Source organism: Humulus lupulus, chromosome 1 (assembly GCF_963169125.1).
Source record: "Humulus lupulus chromosome 1, drHumLupu1.1, whole genome shotgun sequence".
Lineage (NCBI taxonomy): Eukaryota > Viridiplantae > Streptophyta > Magnoliopsida > Rosales > Cannabaceae > Humulus > Humulus lupulus.
The window spans coordinates 45,817,273-45,836,992 of record NC_084793.1 but is presented as its reverse complement, the minus strand read 5'-3'; the positions used below and the strand labels follow the sequence as shown (position 1 = coordinate 45,836,992).

General features: G+C 36.1%; 1 protein-coding gene and 1 pseudogene across 1 annotated transcript; one reads left to right on the top strand and one right to left on the bottom strand.

The window, feature by feature from the left end:
- The first annotated feature begins 1,718 nt into the window (after positions 1-1,718).
- LOC133814360 (TOM1-like protein 3) lies at positions 1,719-3,572 on the top strand. Its single transcript, XM_062247328.1, has 5 exons — positions 1,719-1,790; positions 1,862-2,050; positions 2,624-2,710; positions 2,824-2,937; positions 3,405-3,572. Exons 1-5 carry the CDS (start codon positions 1,719-1,721, stop codon positions 3,570-3,572), a joined length of 630 nt encoding a protein of 209 aa, XP_062103312.1.
- A 1,494-nt stretch (positions 3,573-5,066) lies between these two features.
- LOC133825129 (uncharacterized) lies at positions 5,067-7,836 on the bottom strand (annotated as a pseudogene).
- Positions 7,837-19,720: the final 11,884 nt, after the last annotated feature.

Genomic DNA, 19,720 nt, shown 5'->3' with positions numbered 1-19,720 from the left:
ATCAGGCGGTAAACAAAATACACTTAGGCGCCAAATGAAAGACAAAAGCAAATCCCTAATCTCTCTCTCGCTCTATCTTTCTCTCTGAGCTACTCTCCCGTTCAATCTTTCTTTCTTTCTCTCTGTTTGTTGCAGGTGTGTAACATGGTGACGGGGGCCCACGGCTTGGGTCGTGTGACAGGGATGCCCGACTGTAGGTCTACGGCATGGCTCCCTCGTGGGTGCCACGGTGCTTGCGGTGGTGGGTCTACGGCGTGGCTCGACTCGTGGGTCTACGGTGGTCTTGTACCAGGTTAGTTCCAAGTTAATGGTCTATCTTCCATCAGGTCTCAATCTTCCATCTCTGTATTTTTTTTCCTTTTGTTTCTCAAGAAAATTCTTGGGGAAATTGGTTTTTTTGCAAGTTTGTACATTATTTTTTAATTATTTACAGGGTGTTGCAATACTTCAGTAGTCTAATGCAAATTCTACATCCCAAAATCAGATGCAATTTGTGATTTAATATGATTTTCATTTACATATGATCCAACTTAAACGTTTTTTATCCAATTTTTCGTTACCTTAAAAATTTAAAGATGAAAGTTTATGTTTTTGGCTCTTATGATTATGGTTTTTCCCTAAACACCAACTATGTGAATTTTTATTTATTGATTGAATCAGTCTTTCTATTTTTTTTTCAGTGTATTTTGTGATGTTTGTCTAAGTATACCCTGCCATTGCTATATTTTTGGGGCAGTTCCTTATGTTTGTTTTTCCCAGAGTTGTTTGATTATGAGATAAAGGGTTTTAATCAATTTCCTGAGCAAGGAGGTGTTTTAAGCAGTTTTAAGCGATACAATTAGTCCCATATTGATTGTTATGAGACAAACAAATGTATTTTGAATCCAACAAGGAAAGAAAAACCATTTCGTATGGATGTTGATGTTGAAACCAATTATATTATATTGTATCCTTTGAAATAAACTGTGGTGTGAGTGCAAGCAAATAAGTCATTAATTTTAATTTATTTGGATTGGAACAGCCTAGGCAAGTGTATTCCCTGTACCTTTTGTACTGAAACTTATTATATTGCTAGTAATTGTTCCGCTGTCTACTTTCTTGTTTGCCTGATAGTAAATGTGGGTGTATATGAGGAAATTATATAAAATTCAAGTTGCTACAATTAATAAATTTGTTATTTTTATTACACAACATGTGCAACCTCAAGTGTTTTTTCATTCCCATAAAGTTGATGAGCCCTCCCTCTTAGAATATGAGAATACTTGACTCCCAAGTTATACTTTGTCTATAATTACCAGAGGAAATTTTTTTTCCAGTAGGCCCTGTAAATAGAATGTCTTTGTCTATTCTGTATTTCAGATTCTAACTGATAACTACGACATGTTTGTATTTTCTCTACAGCTGGATGGAAACAGTCATGTGATATATGCAGAGGAAGAAGCAGCTGGAACTCGACTTCTCATTGATGGAAGGACATGCTTGCTTCAGGTGCCCCATCATTCTCTTCATCCAAATTATCTTGTTGTTGCCCTTTAGTTTCCATAAGAAATACTCCTTTTTAGTAGAGCACTAACTGTAAAATATTTTGTTGCATCTAGAGTGATCATGACCCATCTAAGCTCATAGCGGAGACACCATGCAAACTGATGAGGTATTTGGTTTACAATGGTAGTCATGTTGATGCTGATACATCTTATGCCGAGGTCGAGGTCATGAAGATGTGTATGCCTTTACTATCACCTGCTTCTGGAATTATTCAATTTGAAATGTCTGAAGGCCAAGCAATGCAGGTAAATTATGTTCCAAACAAAGATCTGGATATTCATGACTTGCATAAGTTAAACAGTCATTATTTTTGTAGGCTGGTGAACTTATAGCAAGACTTGATTTAGATGATCCTTCAGCTGTGAGAAAGACAGAACCTTTCAATGGGACCTTTCCTATCTTGGGACCTCCAACTGCAATGTCTGATAAAGTTCATCAGAAATGTGCTGCTAGTATAAATGCGGCACGAATGATTCTTGCAGGTTATGAACACAACACTGATAAAGTGAGTATCTAATTCTGTATCTATCATGATAATAAAAAAGAAACTATGGAAACACAATATTAATATAAGGAAAAAATATTATTTATGCTATTTTCCAATAATACAACACTAGGGTAAGCCACTAGGTTGGTCTTGTGGTGGGGGGTTTGGGAAAGTGGTGAGACACAGGTTCGAACCTAGAATCTCTAACTATTGAGGCCTTGAAAGTGTGCTGTAAGATCAAAACAAAAAATAATACAACATTAGGGTGTGTTGTACTTCTTATATACTAAAATCTTAACTAATTGCTAGATGTTTACAAGAAGAAGCTTAACAAGAGGAATATTTAAAATCATATACATCCACTCCTATTTTATCTCATCATTTAAAGTCAAACTTAATCTAATCTAATCTCACCATATATCTTTCAACACTTTTAGTGCTATTAAAAACTGTCAAGTTTAGTGTTATTAACGTTTTGATTGTTGTAGCAAACTTGAAAAGAATCCGACTATAGCAGATAATGTTATAAATATAAAAATCTGATCCTCTCTGTTTTTCTTGTCCTTTCACTGTGGTGAGAGTGTTTTCTAGCAGATCAAAAATTGTGGTGAGAGTGTTTTCCAGCAGATAGTTGAGCGTGATATCTTACATGAAATGGTTAAAATAGTAAAGAAGAAGGTACCCTAATTTTCTTCTGATCCTATATGTTTTTCTTGTCCTTTCACTGTGAATCTCTCCTATGCATTCCTAGTAAATCTAACTTGTCCGATGCAATTGTTTAAATTCTGCAGCCAGACTTGAATGTGAGGGAAAAGATACTAATCCTAATTGACACATGGCAAGAAGCCTTCGGGGGACCTCAGGGGAGATATCCTCAATACTATGCAGCATATAATGAACTGAAGGTTGTTAGTTTATTAAATGTTATTTTAGCATGTTAAGCTTGATACACAATTTTCTCTTGTTAATTACTTCGTCAGCCAAGGCATTTGGGCAAAAGCTTATTTAAGTTGATTAAAGTGTAAATATCATATGATCAACCTTTTTTTTTTGCTTTCTGCTTTATGTGAGATATGCAATAGCATGGGTTGCAGATGAATGTGAATGTTAGTTATACATGGTTATACTAGCCTACAAGGTATACATATGCTGAAGTTGAATCCCTTAGTGTTGTCCTTGATGCTTAAGTTATGATGAATGTTTTGCGTCTGTGTTTGGATGGGTTGTATTAATTCTATGTGTTCCTTTTTCTGTTTAGAGTTTTTATAGCTAATGTGCTACTACAATATTTGGAAAGGAACCTATTTTGATTTCTTAACTCACTTTTATAATAAAGTATTCTAAGTAATCTATGTATAAATATATATCACAGGCTGCTGGAGTTGAATTCCCACCTCGAGAAGAGAGAAGTGTACCATTCTTTACTCCACCCCAGACCCAGCCAATAATTTCTCCTGTTACTGAATACAATGATGCTGCTATTGAGGCCTCTTTACAGTCTGATGCTTCGGGCCTCAGGTACTATCTCGATGACAACTGACTTTTGTTTGTCATAAACATTTATTCAAATTCTTGGTACTTATTAGGTTTTATTTTCTTATATTAAACACAAGATAGATGCAAAATAAATTTCTAGCAAAGACTAATTTTTTTCTAGCAAAATAAAATAATTTTGCTTTCATTTTAGTGGCTTCATTGGATTTCAAATTGGAAGGAACTTTATTTGCAGCAGTTTGCAAGAGGTATGTTCTCTTTTATTTTTGTTAAAATATTTTGCAAATGTTAGAGGAGTTTGAATATCTTAGATATTCATCCATAGTGAAGTAGGTCCTGAGATTATTATTATTGTGTGCTGCGGTGATAACGGAAGGTTGAGAACTTGTGTGTCTTAGTGAAGTAGGTTCTGAGAAATTTGTGTGCTGCGGCGAGATAAGGAAGAAAACTTGTGTGTTGTTTGAATATTTTGAATTGATAATGATTGATGGTTGGTTAATAAATATGGATGAAATGTTTTTTGATTTTCTGTTAGTTATTTGATGTATATCTAATAAACTTCAAAAACTCAAAGAAATTTGAAAGTAGAATCCAAACCCATGTGGGGAAATGTATTAGAATAATTATAAAAATAGCTTCTTGCAATTCAAAAACTTAGGTAATAAAATGTAAAACATTTTTTAGTGCAAGGCCAGTACATAAAATTTTTTAGTTTGAATATATACATCAAAAACCAAATACAAAAGAAAGAGTAACATCCCATTAACAAAAGAACTATTTATGAGAAAAGGAAAGAAAAAAAACTCAATTGGAATATGATACAGGTTCTAGGCAACATGTAATTAGTAATAACCCAAAAAAAATTATACTACTCCTCTCAAGATGTATTGTAACTCACATGATATAGACAACAAAATTCTGAAACCTCAATGAAAAGCATAATAACACCTTTAATATGCATATTTTTTAGGCAAACTTCCCCTTTTAACATTAGATAGATTTCTCCTCTTTACTCTACAAGAATGCTAGCCATTATGGGGAGAAAACATCTGACGCTGTTGTTTTCAGTGAAAAGAAAGAAACAGTTGCTTTGCCACTTCATTGAACTTCCAATGGAAAAAACAATAATTTCAAACTTTTAAACATGAAAAATGCAGCAGCAAAGTGTGTCTTGACTTTGCTGTGCTGACACCAATTAGCTAACTTAGTAGTTACTAATTTGATCATTTCTGGCCAACAGAAATACAGTAAAATATTCCTAAAGAAAAGAAAGAATAGAATACAAAATTGAGTTTACAAGAACCTGTGCATTCATGTCCAAGAGAAAAGTCACTCACAAGACAAGAAACATGCACATTCAGCAATATAAAATACATGCTCAATCACCTACATTTTAGAATTAAAAGTCAACATATGCCTAAGTTTCACAAGGCTATTAAATTTATTCTAAAGAAAACTCAAAATCGCCATTAAGTCCCTAATATTCTACACTTGTAATGTAGTAACAACACTGTCACCTATATTTTACAGCCCTATCCTTCAGATGAAATCAGCTAGACACTATTTTAAAATAGAAGCAATGATCATATAACTGAGACATATAGAACTTTTGCGTACCATAAGAGCCTTAATATTTTTCCTTGGACGGCTTCTTCGAATCCTAGAAACGCATGGAACCTGAACCCCAGATCCACCAAGAGAGTCCAAATGTGTCAACATGATTCTCTCATTAAAAGAGACACTTTTAACAGGCCTGAGACAAGATTTCAGAGAGGTCCATCCAAATCCAATATGTTTGGCAGAGCTATGCACTTTTGGGCTATAGTCTCTTGATTCAGCTTCAGAAAGCTCTTCTATATATCTCTTTGTGGGCTTCCTAACCCTCTTTGCAACTCTCTGTTCTGCGTGAAGATCCTCAGTTTCAAAGTCAAACTCAACACTGTCATCGAATCTCTTTCCTGAAACAAATTCATGATCTTCCATTTGAGCATCACAGTTAGTTGGTGAATTCTTGGAGCTGTTGATTGCTTCAACTGCCAACTCCTTAGCAGATATACCTTCTGCATTCTTACAGCTTTCTTCATTTTCCTTATTGACCAATTTTTTGTCCTTGATTGTGAAAGTTGTGGTTGCAACATCACAAGAATTAGTCAACCCCATTGCAATCCTCCTCTTAAGCCACAATTTGTCTTTGACAGTAGTTTCCCCCCAAAAGTTGCTTTGAACAATTCATGAAGTTCTTTAATTGAGAGGTTGTCCAAGCATATTTCCCCTTTCCACTTAAAAAAAATCAAGTTTTCGATTATTACAAACAACAGAAGTTGAAGGCCCAATATCTAGTTGTTCATCTGAAGGTTTAGATAACTCCTCAATGCTCCCAGAAAAATTCTTGCAATTGTCATCAACAGTCGGTGCTGACGAAGGGACAACTTTCTGCATGCAAATTTAAGAGTAGAACTTCTTATCAATACAGGCAATTTAACACACTACACTAATAAATAAAAACCCTGATGTCTGCATTCATAAAATTAGAATAATCATCAGGAGCTCCACAGGATACGTGGAGTCACACTTCCTATTTAACTTTTGGTAATATCACTTGAATGTACAACAAAATATTTTTACAACCGAGAAGGACTCAAGAAATTTAATTGATTATACTGAATTCATGTAAATAAACAATGCACTACAAGACAGCTACCACAACATGAATAGAACACTAAACTTCAAGCATTTTAAAACTTGTTATTACGTTTTACTAGTACTAGTCTCCACCCCAATCCACATTAAACACCTAAAATTGATTAGAGATCAAAATGCTATTCAATTGGAAATTCTTTCTAAAAGTAATTTGTTAAATACCCACTAATCAATGAAAGCTCAAACTGAAACACAAGAAAACCACAATAAAAATACTAGAGTAACAACAACAACAAAGCAACCAAATACCTCGAGACTCGAAGTCAACTTTTCATCATCAGCTTTCACATTACTGGAATCAGGCAAACCTGGCACATAATGATGATTAAACGTAAACATCAATGGGGGACAAAATTTTAAAACTATGAATAACATTAAAAAAAGCAATAGAAATATAATAAATAATCTCATGATAACCAATCTTAGTCTACAAGACCAGATAAACCTTCTATCTCATTATGAATATAATTATGTTATTTGCACTAAATTGAAGAGAGAGAAAGAGAGAAGAAAATCTACATAAAATATTGCCCTAGTGATGATTTTAAAAACAGCCATAAAATTCCTAAGAAATGGTAAAGAAACGATCAAAGCCACCTATTCAGACTGAAAAATTGAGCTTTAAGACATCTACAAGAAAACTGAAGTGGAAGAGAACCCATCATTTGCCCCCTTCTTCGAAAAACAAAAAGGCTAAAATCTTTGCAGTTGATAGATACAGAAGTCTTCACTTGATTATGAAAACTATATACATTTTGTGTAGCTTGTATAATTTCAGCACAATAATAGTAATAGAAAAGGTAGAAATAAATAAGTATAAATATGAGATAATGGTAACATGAAAAACCTTCTGAACTTTCCAACTGAAGCCTCTCACTAGCAAAACCTTCACTCGACAAGCACTCTGCATTCTTCCCACCATCCACAACATCATGCATTTCAGTTTTGTCATCTACAAGAAAATCCTCAACCTCCATTACTTCATCATCTGTTGCAGGAACAAATCTCCCATCACCTTCAACCTGAATCGCAGAATATTAAAGATGGTGGAGGGGGGAGGGGAAGATTAGAAGAAGAAGAAGAAAAAAAAGCAACTCATAGAGCTTCCGCAACAAAAAAAACAAATCATATACAGCAATTCTCATCCCTAGCCCTGTAAAAAACATTACACTTATCAAATAATGGCTGCCAATCACATTGTTCAGGTCATTAATATCAACAAAATAAAACCATTATACAAGATAATAAATCTGTTTAAAAATATCTAACATCCTATCCTGTCTACACTTCCATTGCTCATCTACTGGGTTTGTGCCACATGCAACTCTTTAGAAAAGAAAGGGGGTAAGGTTTCAATACATTTTCATGCCTTCTCAAGAATAGAAAAAAAAACACTTTGTCCATAAGTGAAATGAACAAGATTAATAAGAACATTAAGGAGAAATGTACCCGAACAAGCTTGTATACAACTGGATCGGCAATATACTTGGGCGAAGACAAAGAAGAGGTACTGTTTTCGAAAAACCCACTTTCTTCAAACTTCCATTCATCACTATTCTCAACTCCAACCACTGTTTCCATGATAAATCCACCACATGTAACTCAGACACACCAACTGTAGTATCATAAGGATAAACAAAACAGAAACAAAATGACAAACTTTTAAAATACAGGCTACTATAATTAATGCAATAACAATACATGAATCTTTGGCTCATAGTACTAAAATACAAAAAAGTAAACAATAAAAAATCATCAAATTCATATTCCATTAAGAATAAAAAGGATAAAAGATTTCATATTTAAGGCCAAATATTAAACTTAGGTAAAATCAGCAAGAAAATTAAAGAATCTTAATCGTTCAAAATAAAAACAAACAAACATTAATACTATATCAAAAAAAATTTATTAAGAATATAATATTTATATAACTAAATAGAAAGATTAGAGAGATTCTCATAATAAATATATTTCTTCTACATAAAAAGTATACAAATAACTGAAGTTTTTTATTGTAGTTTTCCCCTGGTCAAGACAAGTCATTTTCACATGGTAGTTTAATGTTCTGTTTGTACCCCAGGAAACTAAACTTTTTATGGTATTCCAGTTTGTTTTTCCAATAAAATCTCTGCTGATAGTGTTGTGAATCCTTAATCAAATACAATTGATCAAATAGCTTAAGAATAATCTTATAGAACTTTAGACAGAGAAAATTAAAAAACAGAGGTGAGAAGAAGAAAAGAATTTGAATGAAATAGCCACTTTCTTTATTGCTGAATATCAATCCACATTACAATCTTGAAAGCCTTCTATATCAGTTTGTTTACAAGATTACAGAGCTAATACAATGTAAATTGTCATTAAAAATAACCTGTACAATGTAATGTCTATTTATAGACAATTATAGTTAACTAACATTACTAAGAAGAGTAAAACAGTTAAGTTGTTAGTGACTGAAATGAACAGGTCAGCATAGCTGACCGAACCAATTCCTACAGATAGTATTAGTAATTTTTAGAATAACCAGATACTGCAACATGTAGCAGCTTAAACTTTTCCTATATAGTAGTTCCTAGATGTTGCAATAGATCATTTCAATTATCAAGTGTAATTGCTCTGATGCATGGGCATATGTTATTTGCAGTGCATATAAGTAGACTATTATGGATTTAATAAAAAGAAACCCATTATAATTCATATACATCTTGACCACTACAGTTGCATCACACCTTATATAGTCAGCTGCTAAAATACTAAAACCAAACTAAATCACACCTTTATAGTTCAGCAGAATATTCATCCATAGAAGAGAATCATCTGAGAGTCAAAGTAGAGTCCAAGCCTCACTATATTTAGGCACAAAGGAAAGAAAGAGAAAAACTGATAGTCATAATAGAATTAGAAATTTATATTAGAAAATAGAATCAAAATTATGATCCAGAAACATAAACATGAAGGAAACTGTCTGTCTATAACTGTGTACAAAAACCATTATCCCTTCTAATAGTACAAAGACTAGAACCAATATATAAAATGGTTCTGAACTGAACTGAGCATCTTGCTCTTTAAGAAACTTGTCTCCAAGCATCCGAGCAAGATTCAAGCCTGAAGAAGAGGCAAAAAGTGACTACTTCTTTATTTAAGATTATGGTAGTCCAAAAACAAAAAAAATGAAGTTTAAGTACCGCATAATCGTGTTTCCCCATCTCTCAGTGGCTCTCCTCTTTCTTCCATTCTCAGTCTTTCAGTATGACTAACTACTCTATGGTCCTCCGTCATCTTAATCGGTTTCCCATTGGCACTGCTACAATTAAACATATTGAGTATAAATTATCATGCTGCTGGTATAAATTACAATGCAGGTGCTTCTATAATTATATTTGGACCACATCTAATAAGTATTAAACAATAATAATTTTACAGAGATATATTTAAGGAAGAAAAAAATAACATGATACGTGAAAGTAGTTACTAAACTGTATTAAAACATCATAAGTTCATTGTCATGATCATGTGTGCGTTAATGTGTTTCATCAATTGCTTAAGTTTATTCTGAGTTTGTGATTTATTTGAATTTCATTGCTGGTTGGGTTGGTTCATGATATTTTAATTTTACAGAGATATATTTAAGGAAGACAAAAATAACATGATACGTACTTCATAACACATGTTGAGTCCCCCACATTTGCACATTGTGCAAAGAAATTTTCAGCACCATCAGTCCATACCAGAAGCACTGTTGCAGTACAACCGTGAGTAAAACTAGTTATATTAGCACAGACTATAGCATTATCAACATTCATCACTACACAAAATTATCAAAAAGATATCAAGTGGATATATGAATACACCATATATGTAATAATATATATTTATGTTTTTTTTATTTTTTGATTTTCGTGCTTGCTGTGCACATTTATAGGGGCGGTGACTTTCTTTTTAAATATATTTTGTACACACTAAAACAAGAGTTTCAAATAATAATAACAATACTAAAACGTATACATATATAGGTATATGCTGCTAACATTGTCTTATCTTCTTCTCTGTTTTTCAAATAATAATAATAATGCAATACAGTTTTATGAGATTAGTGAATAGTAGTTTGAGTAGACAATTATTAAAAAAATTAAATCAGAGCTCGGGTTGATTGTTTAAAAATTTGGATTTGTGAAATGTTTTATTCAATATCTATGTGTCTTTGAGTGAAGCCCAATTAGTTGTGTTTCTTTTGGTTTGTGTGAATGAAGTTTATTTTTTCTTTATAGTGGCTATAGTTTAGGTATTTATTAAGATCTATTTAATATTTTATATTTTATTAACTAAAAATACCCAACTATTGTTGAAGCCATGTGAGTGCCATGGCCATTTTAATCTCTTGGGGATAAATATTCCCCTGTATTGGTTCTGTTTATAGGATTATTTTTTTATGTCGTGAATTTACTTATGAATCTGTGAGCACCAATAATTTTTGTGTTGTAGATTGTATGGTTAACCTTATCTCTTTCTTGGCAGGTACCTCTCTATTATGATGGGATTGGGGGCATACGTTTGTCATTAAAACTTTCTGACTCTAGCCAAACACCTATAGAGGTATGGATTAGTTTGAGTTGTAGTATCAATTATAGTTGTTATTTCACTAATATCTGCATTAAAATCAATGGCTCCAAATGCAAAATATTAGATTGGATTGGATCTGGAGAAATTGTTGCAGAAGGTTATTCTATTTCAAGTGACCCAAAGGATGAGGTTCACCATGTTCTTCTTGGGCCTAGTGCTATGAAAGTGGGGATAGATCTTGTGAGAAAGAATGATGCATTTCTGTGGAGGCCTTCAACAATTATGTCTACTATAGAAGATGCTATAGGTAGTATAATTGCATGGCTAGCTGATAAAGTTATAATTAGGTAATTAACTTTTTTTATGCACTCTTTTAGTTTACTATAACTTTAAGTTGAAGCATTAATTATTTAAATTTTGTTTTAGCTAAGCAAATGGACTCACAACAAAGACAAGTGCACAAAGGATGATGAATTGAAGGATGGAGCAAGTTTTGTTTACTTTTGTGTATCTTGTAATGTTTCTATTTTTTATTTTTGAAGTAAAAATTGTTCAAGATTATAAAACTTTATTATGTTATTCTTTCAAACTTAAGTTGGAACTAAGATCTCATGAAGTAGACACATTCATGGTTTGAATTAGTTATTGTTTAATGTAATACTTATGGTTTATCAATCTATTGAGAATTACATTTTATGATTAATTTTGATTTTTTTTTTATCAAAATACAATAATGAAAATCTTTTAATTAAAAAAAAAATCATATAAGTATACTTATCAAAATAAAATTTAAAATTTTATTACTATATGTTATGATTTAAAAGCATATTATAAGTGTAAAAAATCGTTATGGTTTATATAATATAACAAACTAAAAATGTTATCAAAATAATCAAATGTAACAGTTGAAAAGTGTTATGAAAAAAGTATAAGATTAAACTTCAAATTTATAACCAAAAACTCTATCTAAATGTTATTATTTGAATATTATAGCACCTAAAAATGTGTTATTGAATAGTTTAAGATAACACCGAACATAACATTCAAATACTGTTATAGAAAACACTGGACTTTTAATAACAGGGGCTATGTTAGCATTTTCAGAAGTGTTATCAATAGTCCCGGTTAGCAGTTTTTAAGTGTTATGAATAATGTTTTTTCTTGTAGTGTGTGTATGGAGGTGAATGGAGTGGATGGGCTGCGTGTCGATTCGAGGACAATGTTTTTTTTAGTCTCTTTAAAAATTATGTTTTTATGTATTTTTCCGCATGTAGCTTTGTAAACAATTTTATTTAAAGTTATGTTTTATTTTAAAACAATGAGCTCATTTATGTATTACGAAGATTGTTTCTTTAAAGTTTTCAATAAAGTTATGAATTTTCTTATGTATGTTCTTTTCAAAGTTGTGCTTATGTCTAGTGGGTTTAATGACCTAAGTTTCATAGATAGTTGGGTCGTTACAACACGAGCTCACGAGATCGTTATTTACAGCGAAACTGTCTGACTGGAGGATCATATGAGGATTGTGCATATTTCGAGCTTACACCTAACGGGCATAGATTTCGGGATCATAATTCCTCATGCTCGAAATCTGGGTGTAACATTTTGCCCCCAAAAATTAGCATGAGTCTAGTCACTCAGCTCGGGGTATTGCTAGCAGGTGAATACATGGGAAAACAACCAAGTAGAACCTCTGGTTAACAATGATGCGAGCAGCTTGAGTTGGGACTTGACAACAAGACGTACAGGTTATTATTAGATCGCCTCTTAGGATAATGATCCAGTTCAAGACCTACAGTGAACATATCCTCCTTTGGGAACGTTGAAGTTAATCTGAACTAAGGTTTGGATAACCTTAGATCCCCAGCTCGATGAAGATATTCAGCTCATGGAAATCTTGTCAGAACGCATACTGAAGGATCCCAGGAGTCTTGGAGACTCTTATACCCTCATTAATGCCCAAGTTGTATTGCATATTTATTATTTATTATCTGAGATAGCGGGAGTATATTCTATTATGTTATCAAATCATATCCCAATGTAAATGGGAATAATCTGTATTACATGTATAACATATTTATTCACACGGTTACCCAAACATGTCTAGGAAATTCCCCAATAAATATCATGGATAATGGACAGGGAAAGGGACTGGTTTTTTTTGTATTACTGCAACAGAAATTGTGAGAGAAAAGCAATAATACTGTCTCGTGGACTAGGTGGATTTAAACCACTGAACCACATAAAAGTTGTAATAATGTCTCGTGGACTAGGTGGATTATATTATTATTTCAGTACGATTTACAAATAAGCACTAATATCCTTATTAGATTCCTTAATCTACTGTTGGCAAAAAATCACATCAGCAGTTTGGTGCTTTTATTGAGAGGAAATTAGTGCTTTACAAGTTTCATTTGACATTCATCATGGTGCTTACTTGATCGATGCATGACAATGAAATGGAGCAACCTGGTGGGCAGGAGGTCCATCATATTGTTGTTCCCACTGAAAGGGGCCTAGATGTTCAACAACGTTTTGGGAAGCAACTGGTGGGCCAAGACGACGCTGGGAGTTTGGTGTCAGTCCCACCAAATCCTAATCCAGGATATTTGACTGTCGTCAAGATGGAGAATGCCCAATTAAGGAGCCATCTCGCAAGGGAAAACAGACATATCGAAGAGGTTCTGGCTCTGTTACCCTCTCTTTCAACCGATGTTAATGTCAGAAAGAGGAAAAGTGGGTCTCATAAGTCCCACAAGAATAAATGATCTAAACCTAGTCATTCTATTAGGACCGCCACTCCGACTTCTATACCTTCAGAGTGAAACCATCGAAGTGCTCAGCCCACCGGTCACCACAGGAATCATCATCAGCATGTCAGTCGGTCGGTCAAAATTGCGACCCCTAGCTCTGTGCCCTCTGCACAGATTCCCAGGAATGCCCACAAAAATCCACCAGGGTGACCTGGGACAAGTTCACAACGACAAAACTCCCTAGCGAATCCACCTATGCCGCGAGCAGAACCCCAGGTATAGAGAACTCGTGACATTGGGGTAGAGCCAAGGTAGGCAAATTTAGTTCATCTTGATGGAACGAGGATAGCCTCACCGATAAGACATCCACCATCACCGGTTAGACATCCTACACCACCACGCCAACAAAGAGACGCCCCACGGGTACGTGATGATAATCCAGGTCCTCGATCTCAACTGCGGGTCATAAGTTTCGCAAATGGAAGTTACTAGATGGAGAGCCAGCGTGGAGGCAGGTCTAAGAACAATCTGAGGAATCACCTTAGCTCAGTGCAAAGTCCTTGGTATGATCCACAACTTGATCTGCATGATCATTTGAATTCACAAAGGAGGTATCCAGCTCGTAATGAGGACATGAGTTATACTTGACATGAGGGAGGTTTGTCTATCGTATAAAATAATGGGAATGTCCCACCTAACCAAGCTCGAACTTGGAGGGACAACAACCCATCAAACACGAACAAAAAGATGGGAGTTGGTGAACAACCCCCAGCTAACTAGAGACCAAAGACCTAACCCTCGAATGATTGGCCTTAATGGAAGAGCAAATGAAGAAGCTCTTATTTGGAAAGGGGGTTGATAACTGTGACTCTGATGAGGAGCTTGAACCTTTCACTCTGAACATTGCAGCAGCTACGTATCCTATTGGCTTTAGAATGTTGAACACACCAACATTTAATGGAAACACAGATCCATCCGACCACCTCGGGATTGTAATGACCCACTAATCTAGACTATTTGGACCATTAACGAAACTATACATAAAACTTATATTTTTAGGAAAATACCATAATCTATTGAGTAACTTGCAAAATAAGAGTTATTTACAAATAAACAGAATACTAAGAAGGATTATGGGATCCCATTGTCTTTAAAACAAAAGATGATTTAAAATAAAAGACATTACATAATTGGTGCGGAAAATACACATAAAACCATAGAAAACATAAAATGAGACTACATCCTCGAATCGAATAATGCTCGGACCCTTGACTCCATCCATCATCGATACACATCCTCCAAGCGTCACGAATCTTACCGCCTCTAAAGCTTATTTTCCTGCACATAAACAGAAAGGAGTGAGCCTAATGCCCAGCAAGGAAAATCTAACACAAAGTCATATACATAATTTCATAAAAACATAAAGACTTAACATAATACATATAACATACACTTATTATAATGGCCATTATTACTTGGGGTCCCATAGACTAAACAAGCATATGCCCATGGGATTAGTGGGGTCCTACTAGCTAAGTAGGTCATATGCCCATAACCCTTTTGGGGTCTTGTTAGTCATATGGGTCATATGCCCAAGCCTACAAACATACACATATACATATCATAACACATTAATAACATAAAACATATAGATAACATAAGCACATAACATATTGATTCTAGCCTATTTTCCTTACCAAAGTTACCGGGATAAAATGGACTGAGTTGGGACTTTTTGGAACACTCCTAAAACCATAAGAAAGAGTGAGTCTAAAGAAAGGAGATGAAATGAAAGAGATGGAAAGAATAAACCATAAAAACATACTTACCGACTTATATGCTTAAGAACTTGGATTCCCTAACCAAAATAAGAATGAGGTTAGGGGACTGAGTAGAAGGTTTTTGAGAAAGGAAATAACATGAAATAAATGAAATAGAGTTTCGGGTTTACCTCAAAGATTTGCAAGATCAATCTAACCTCCACCGAAATACTATAGAACTCACCTCCCAAAGTGTTTGATAAGCTTATGATGTTTAAGCTTATAGTTTTTCCCCAGACCAAGTGTTTACACTCTCACACTCACTTAACACTAGCAGCTTCTGAACTTAGAGCAAATGGTGAATAATGGCTGGGTACTAGGTCCTATTTATAGAGTTTGGGAATGAAAATATCTTGATTTTACTTGAATAAAAATAATGGATTTTTAGGTGAAAATCATTTGAATAATCGTTCAGCAGAGGCTGAAGACTCGTTCAAAAGATACTGGACTGTTGAAGGAGTTTGAATGGCTGAAAGGAAAAGAATTCAAAAACGTTTGAACATATGCTGGAGGAGGTGATATATCGCCCCCTGTAGGCGATATATCGCCTGGGCCAGTATGCCCGAGGCGACCGTGCATCGTCTCGTGTTTTCCGTATCTACGTGCTGCGATATATCGCCCCCTATAGCTGCGATATATCGGCACACGCTGAATATTTAAACACGAAATTACACATTTTTAGCTAAGTTTGAATGGAGTAAACAGCCTTGACTAAGCCCTCAACGTATTCAAAGCTGCTGACTGACCCTATAACATTCAAACTTTACCCTTATTTAATTTAATCCTCCAAAATACTTAATCCTTAATTACCATTCATAACATGTGCTTAAAATCCTATTGGTTGATGTTTAAACCTTATAATATAATAAATATAATCCTTAATATCAGTCACATTAATCAAACCTTAGGTTATACTTAATATTCTTAAACTATAGGTTAAACTTAGAAAATCTATAAGTACTACTATGAGTGTCCAAATAATTCCCGGTCTGAACCAAAAATCCACAGTTACAAAGATAATACTAAACATACTATAATACTACTAACAATTAGCTAAGTAAAGTTCTTGGACTCTACAATTCTCCCCTACTAAAAATAATTTCGTCCTCGAAATTTACTTACCAAATAACTCCGGATACCGGCCTTGCATGTCCTCCTCCAACTCCCACGTTGCCTCGCGTTCAGAACTATTGCTCCATAGGACTTTGACTATAGGAAAGCTCTTGGACCGTAACTGCATCATCCCTCTATCTAGGATGCTAACCGGTCGTTCCTCGTAACTTAAGTCTTTCTGGAGCGCTATGGTATCGTACTTGAGGACGTGAGATGGGTCTGACACATACTTGCATAGCATCGAGATGTGGAAGATGTTGTGACTATCGGCTAGTGCTGGGGGTAGGGCTAGTCTATATGCAACTGGTCCCACTTTGTCCAATATCTCAAAAGGACCTATGAATCGGGGACTGAGCTTGCCTTTCTTCCCGAACCGCTTGACACCCTTCATAGGAGATATCTTCAGGAAGACTTGATCTCTAACTTGGAACTCCACATCGCGTCGCTTGGTATCCGCATAGCTTTTCTGACGGCTTTGAGTAGCAAGCATACGCTGTCTAATAAGCGTTACTGCTTCTTGAGCTTGCCTAACAGCTTCGGGCCCTAGAAGCTGCCTTTCTCCTACCTCGTCCCAGTGCAACGGTGATCGGCACCTTCTTCCATATAGCAACTCATAAGGTGCCATCTCGATCGTCGACTGGTAGCTGTTGTTGTACGAGAACTCGATCAGCGGTAAGTACTTGTTCCACGATCCTCCGAAGTCAAGTACACATGCGCGTAGCATATCCTCTAAAATCTGAATCGTACGCTCGAACTGCCCATCTGTCTGAGGATGGAAAGCTGTACTAAGACTTAACTTAGTACCCATGGCTTTCTGTAAGCTTCTCCAAAATCTTGACGTAAACACTGACCCTCTATCTGATACTATCGTCTTGGGGATTCCATGCAATCGTACAATCTCTTGGATGTAGATGTCTGCATATTGGTCTGCCGTATAAGAAGTCTTAACAGGCAGAAAATGAGCCGACTTGGTTAGTCTATCTATGACTATCCAAGCAGAATCATGCTGCTTATTCGTCTTTGGCAGACCCGTCACGAAGTCCATGGCTATATCGTCCCACTTCCATTCCGGTATGCTAAGCGGTTGCAATAAACCTGCAGACCGCTGATGCTCCGCCTTCACTTGCTGGCATACCAGACACTTAGATACATACTCCGCTATGTCCTTCTTCATCCCTGGCCACCAATAGACTGCCTTGATGTCATGAGTCATCTTGTTAGACCCTGGATGAACCGAGTATGGGGTGCTGTGTGCTTCTTCTAGGATCGTCTTCTTAATACTTTGATCATCTGGCACGCATACCCGATCCTTATATCTCAATAAACCTTGACTGGATATTGAGAAATCTGTAGGCTTGCCTTCTCTGACTGCATCCATGTGTGTTGCTAGTGTGATATCATGTCTCTGACCAATCCGTATGTCCTCTAGCAGATTCGATTGGATAGACAAGTTAGCCAGCTTGCCTACAACCACTTCTATTCCGGCACTGATAAGCTCCTGCTGTAGCGGCTTTTCTATTCCGGATAAGGCTGCTAAGTTCCCATAACTTTTTTGGCTAAGTGCATCGGCAACTACGTTTGCCTTCCCCGGGTGGTATAGGATTTCGCAGTCGTAATCCTTTACTAATTCCAACCACCGGCGCTGCCTCATGTTAAGCTCCTTCTGAGTAAAGAAGTATTTTAAACCTTTGTGGTCCGTATAAATCTCGCACCGTTCTCCATAAAGATAATGGCGCCAGATTTTTAACGCAAAGACCACCGCTGCCAACTCCATATCGTGAGTTGGATAGCGTTGTTCATACTCCTTTAACTGACGTGAGGCGTAGGCTATCACCTTGTCATTTTGCATCAGTACGCATCCCAATCCTAACTTTGATGCATCACAGTTGACAACGAACTTGTCGTTGGGTGTTGGGACACTAAGTATTGGTGTTGAGCAAAGCTTATCCTTAAGCAACTGGAAACTTTCCTCACACTTATCACTCCAGTTAAACTTTTGTTGCTTCCGGGTCAGGTTGGTGAGTGGAGTGGCTATCTTAGAAAAGCCCTCTACAAACTTTCTATAGTAACCTGCTAGCCCTAAGAAGCTTCTTACTTCTGACGTGTTCTTTGGCCTAGGCCAATCCTTCACGGCCTCTACCTTCGATGGATCTACTGCAACTCCGTCTTTTGATATGATGTGCCCGAGGAACGCCACTTGCGAAAGCCAAAACTCGCATTTCTTGAACTTCGCGTAGAGTTGGTGCTCCTTCAATCGCGTCAAAATCATCCTCAAGTGTTCCTCGTGCTCCACTTCATCCTTGGAGTAAATTAAAATGTCGTCGATGAACACAACGACGAATTTATCCAAGTAGTCCTTGAAGACCCTATTCATTAAGTCCATAAACGCGGCTGGCGCGTTAGTAAGACCAAAAGACATAACCAAGAACTCGTAATGTCCATAACGAGTCCTAAAGGTTGTCTTAGGAATATCTTCCCCCTTTACCTTGAGTTGATGATACTCAGACCGTATATCGATCTTAGAAAATACAGTCGCGCCTCGGAGTTGATCAAACAAATCATCAATCCGAGGTAACGGGTATTTGTTCTTAATTGTTACTTTATTCAGCTCACGGTAGTCTATGCACATGCGCATACTTCCGTCCTTCTTCTTCACGAATAGTACCGGAGCTCCCCATGGTGAATGGCTTGGCCTAATGAAACCCAAGTCTAGGAGTTCTTGTAGTTGCGTCTTTAACTCCTTGAGTTCCGTAGGTGCCATCCGATATGGTGCCTTAGAGATAGGCTCGGTGCCGGGTACTAATTCTATCGTGAATCTATTTCTCTAGTTGGCGGCAATCCTGGCAAGTCATCGGGGAAAACTTCTGGAAAATCTTGTATAATCCGAACATCTCCAACTTTGAGTGATGTCTCCTTCTCCACATTCATGATACTGGCTAAGAACGCTTGGCATCCTTTCTCCATCATTCTCTGAGCTTTGAGAGATGACACTAACGGTGTGCGTAGTCCTGAAGCTTGTCCCATGAAGCACAGTTTCTGGCCGTCAGGAGTATCGAATGTCACCTTCTTGCGTCTGCAGTCGATCGTTGCGCCATGCCGTGCTAGCCAATCCATGCCTAGGATTACGTCGAAGTCTTTGATCACTAGTTCTATCAAGTCCCCTTCTAGTTCCTTGTCCTCAATCTTGATTGGTACGCCTCGTACAATTCGTGATGATAGAACTACTTTGCCCGAAGGCAACTCGGTTG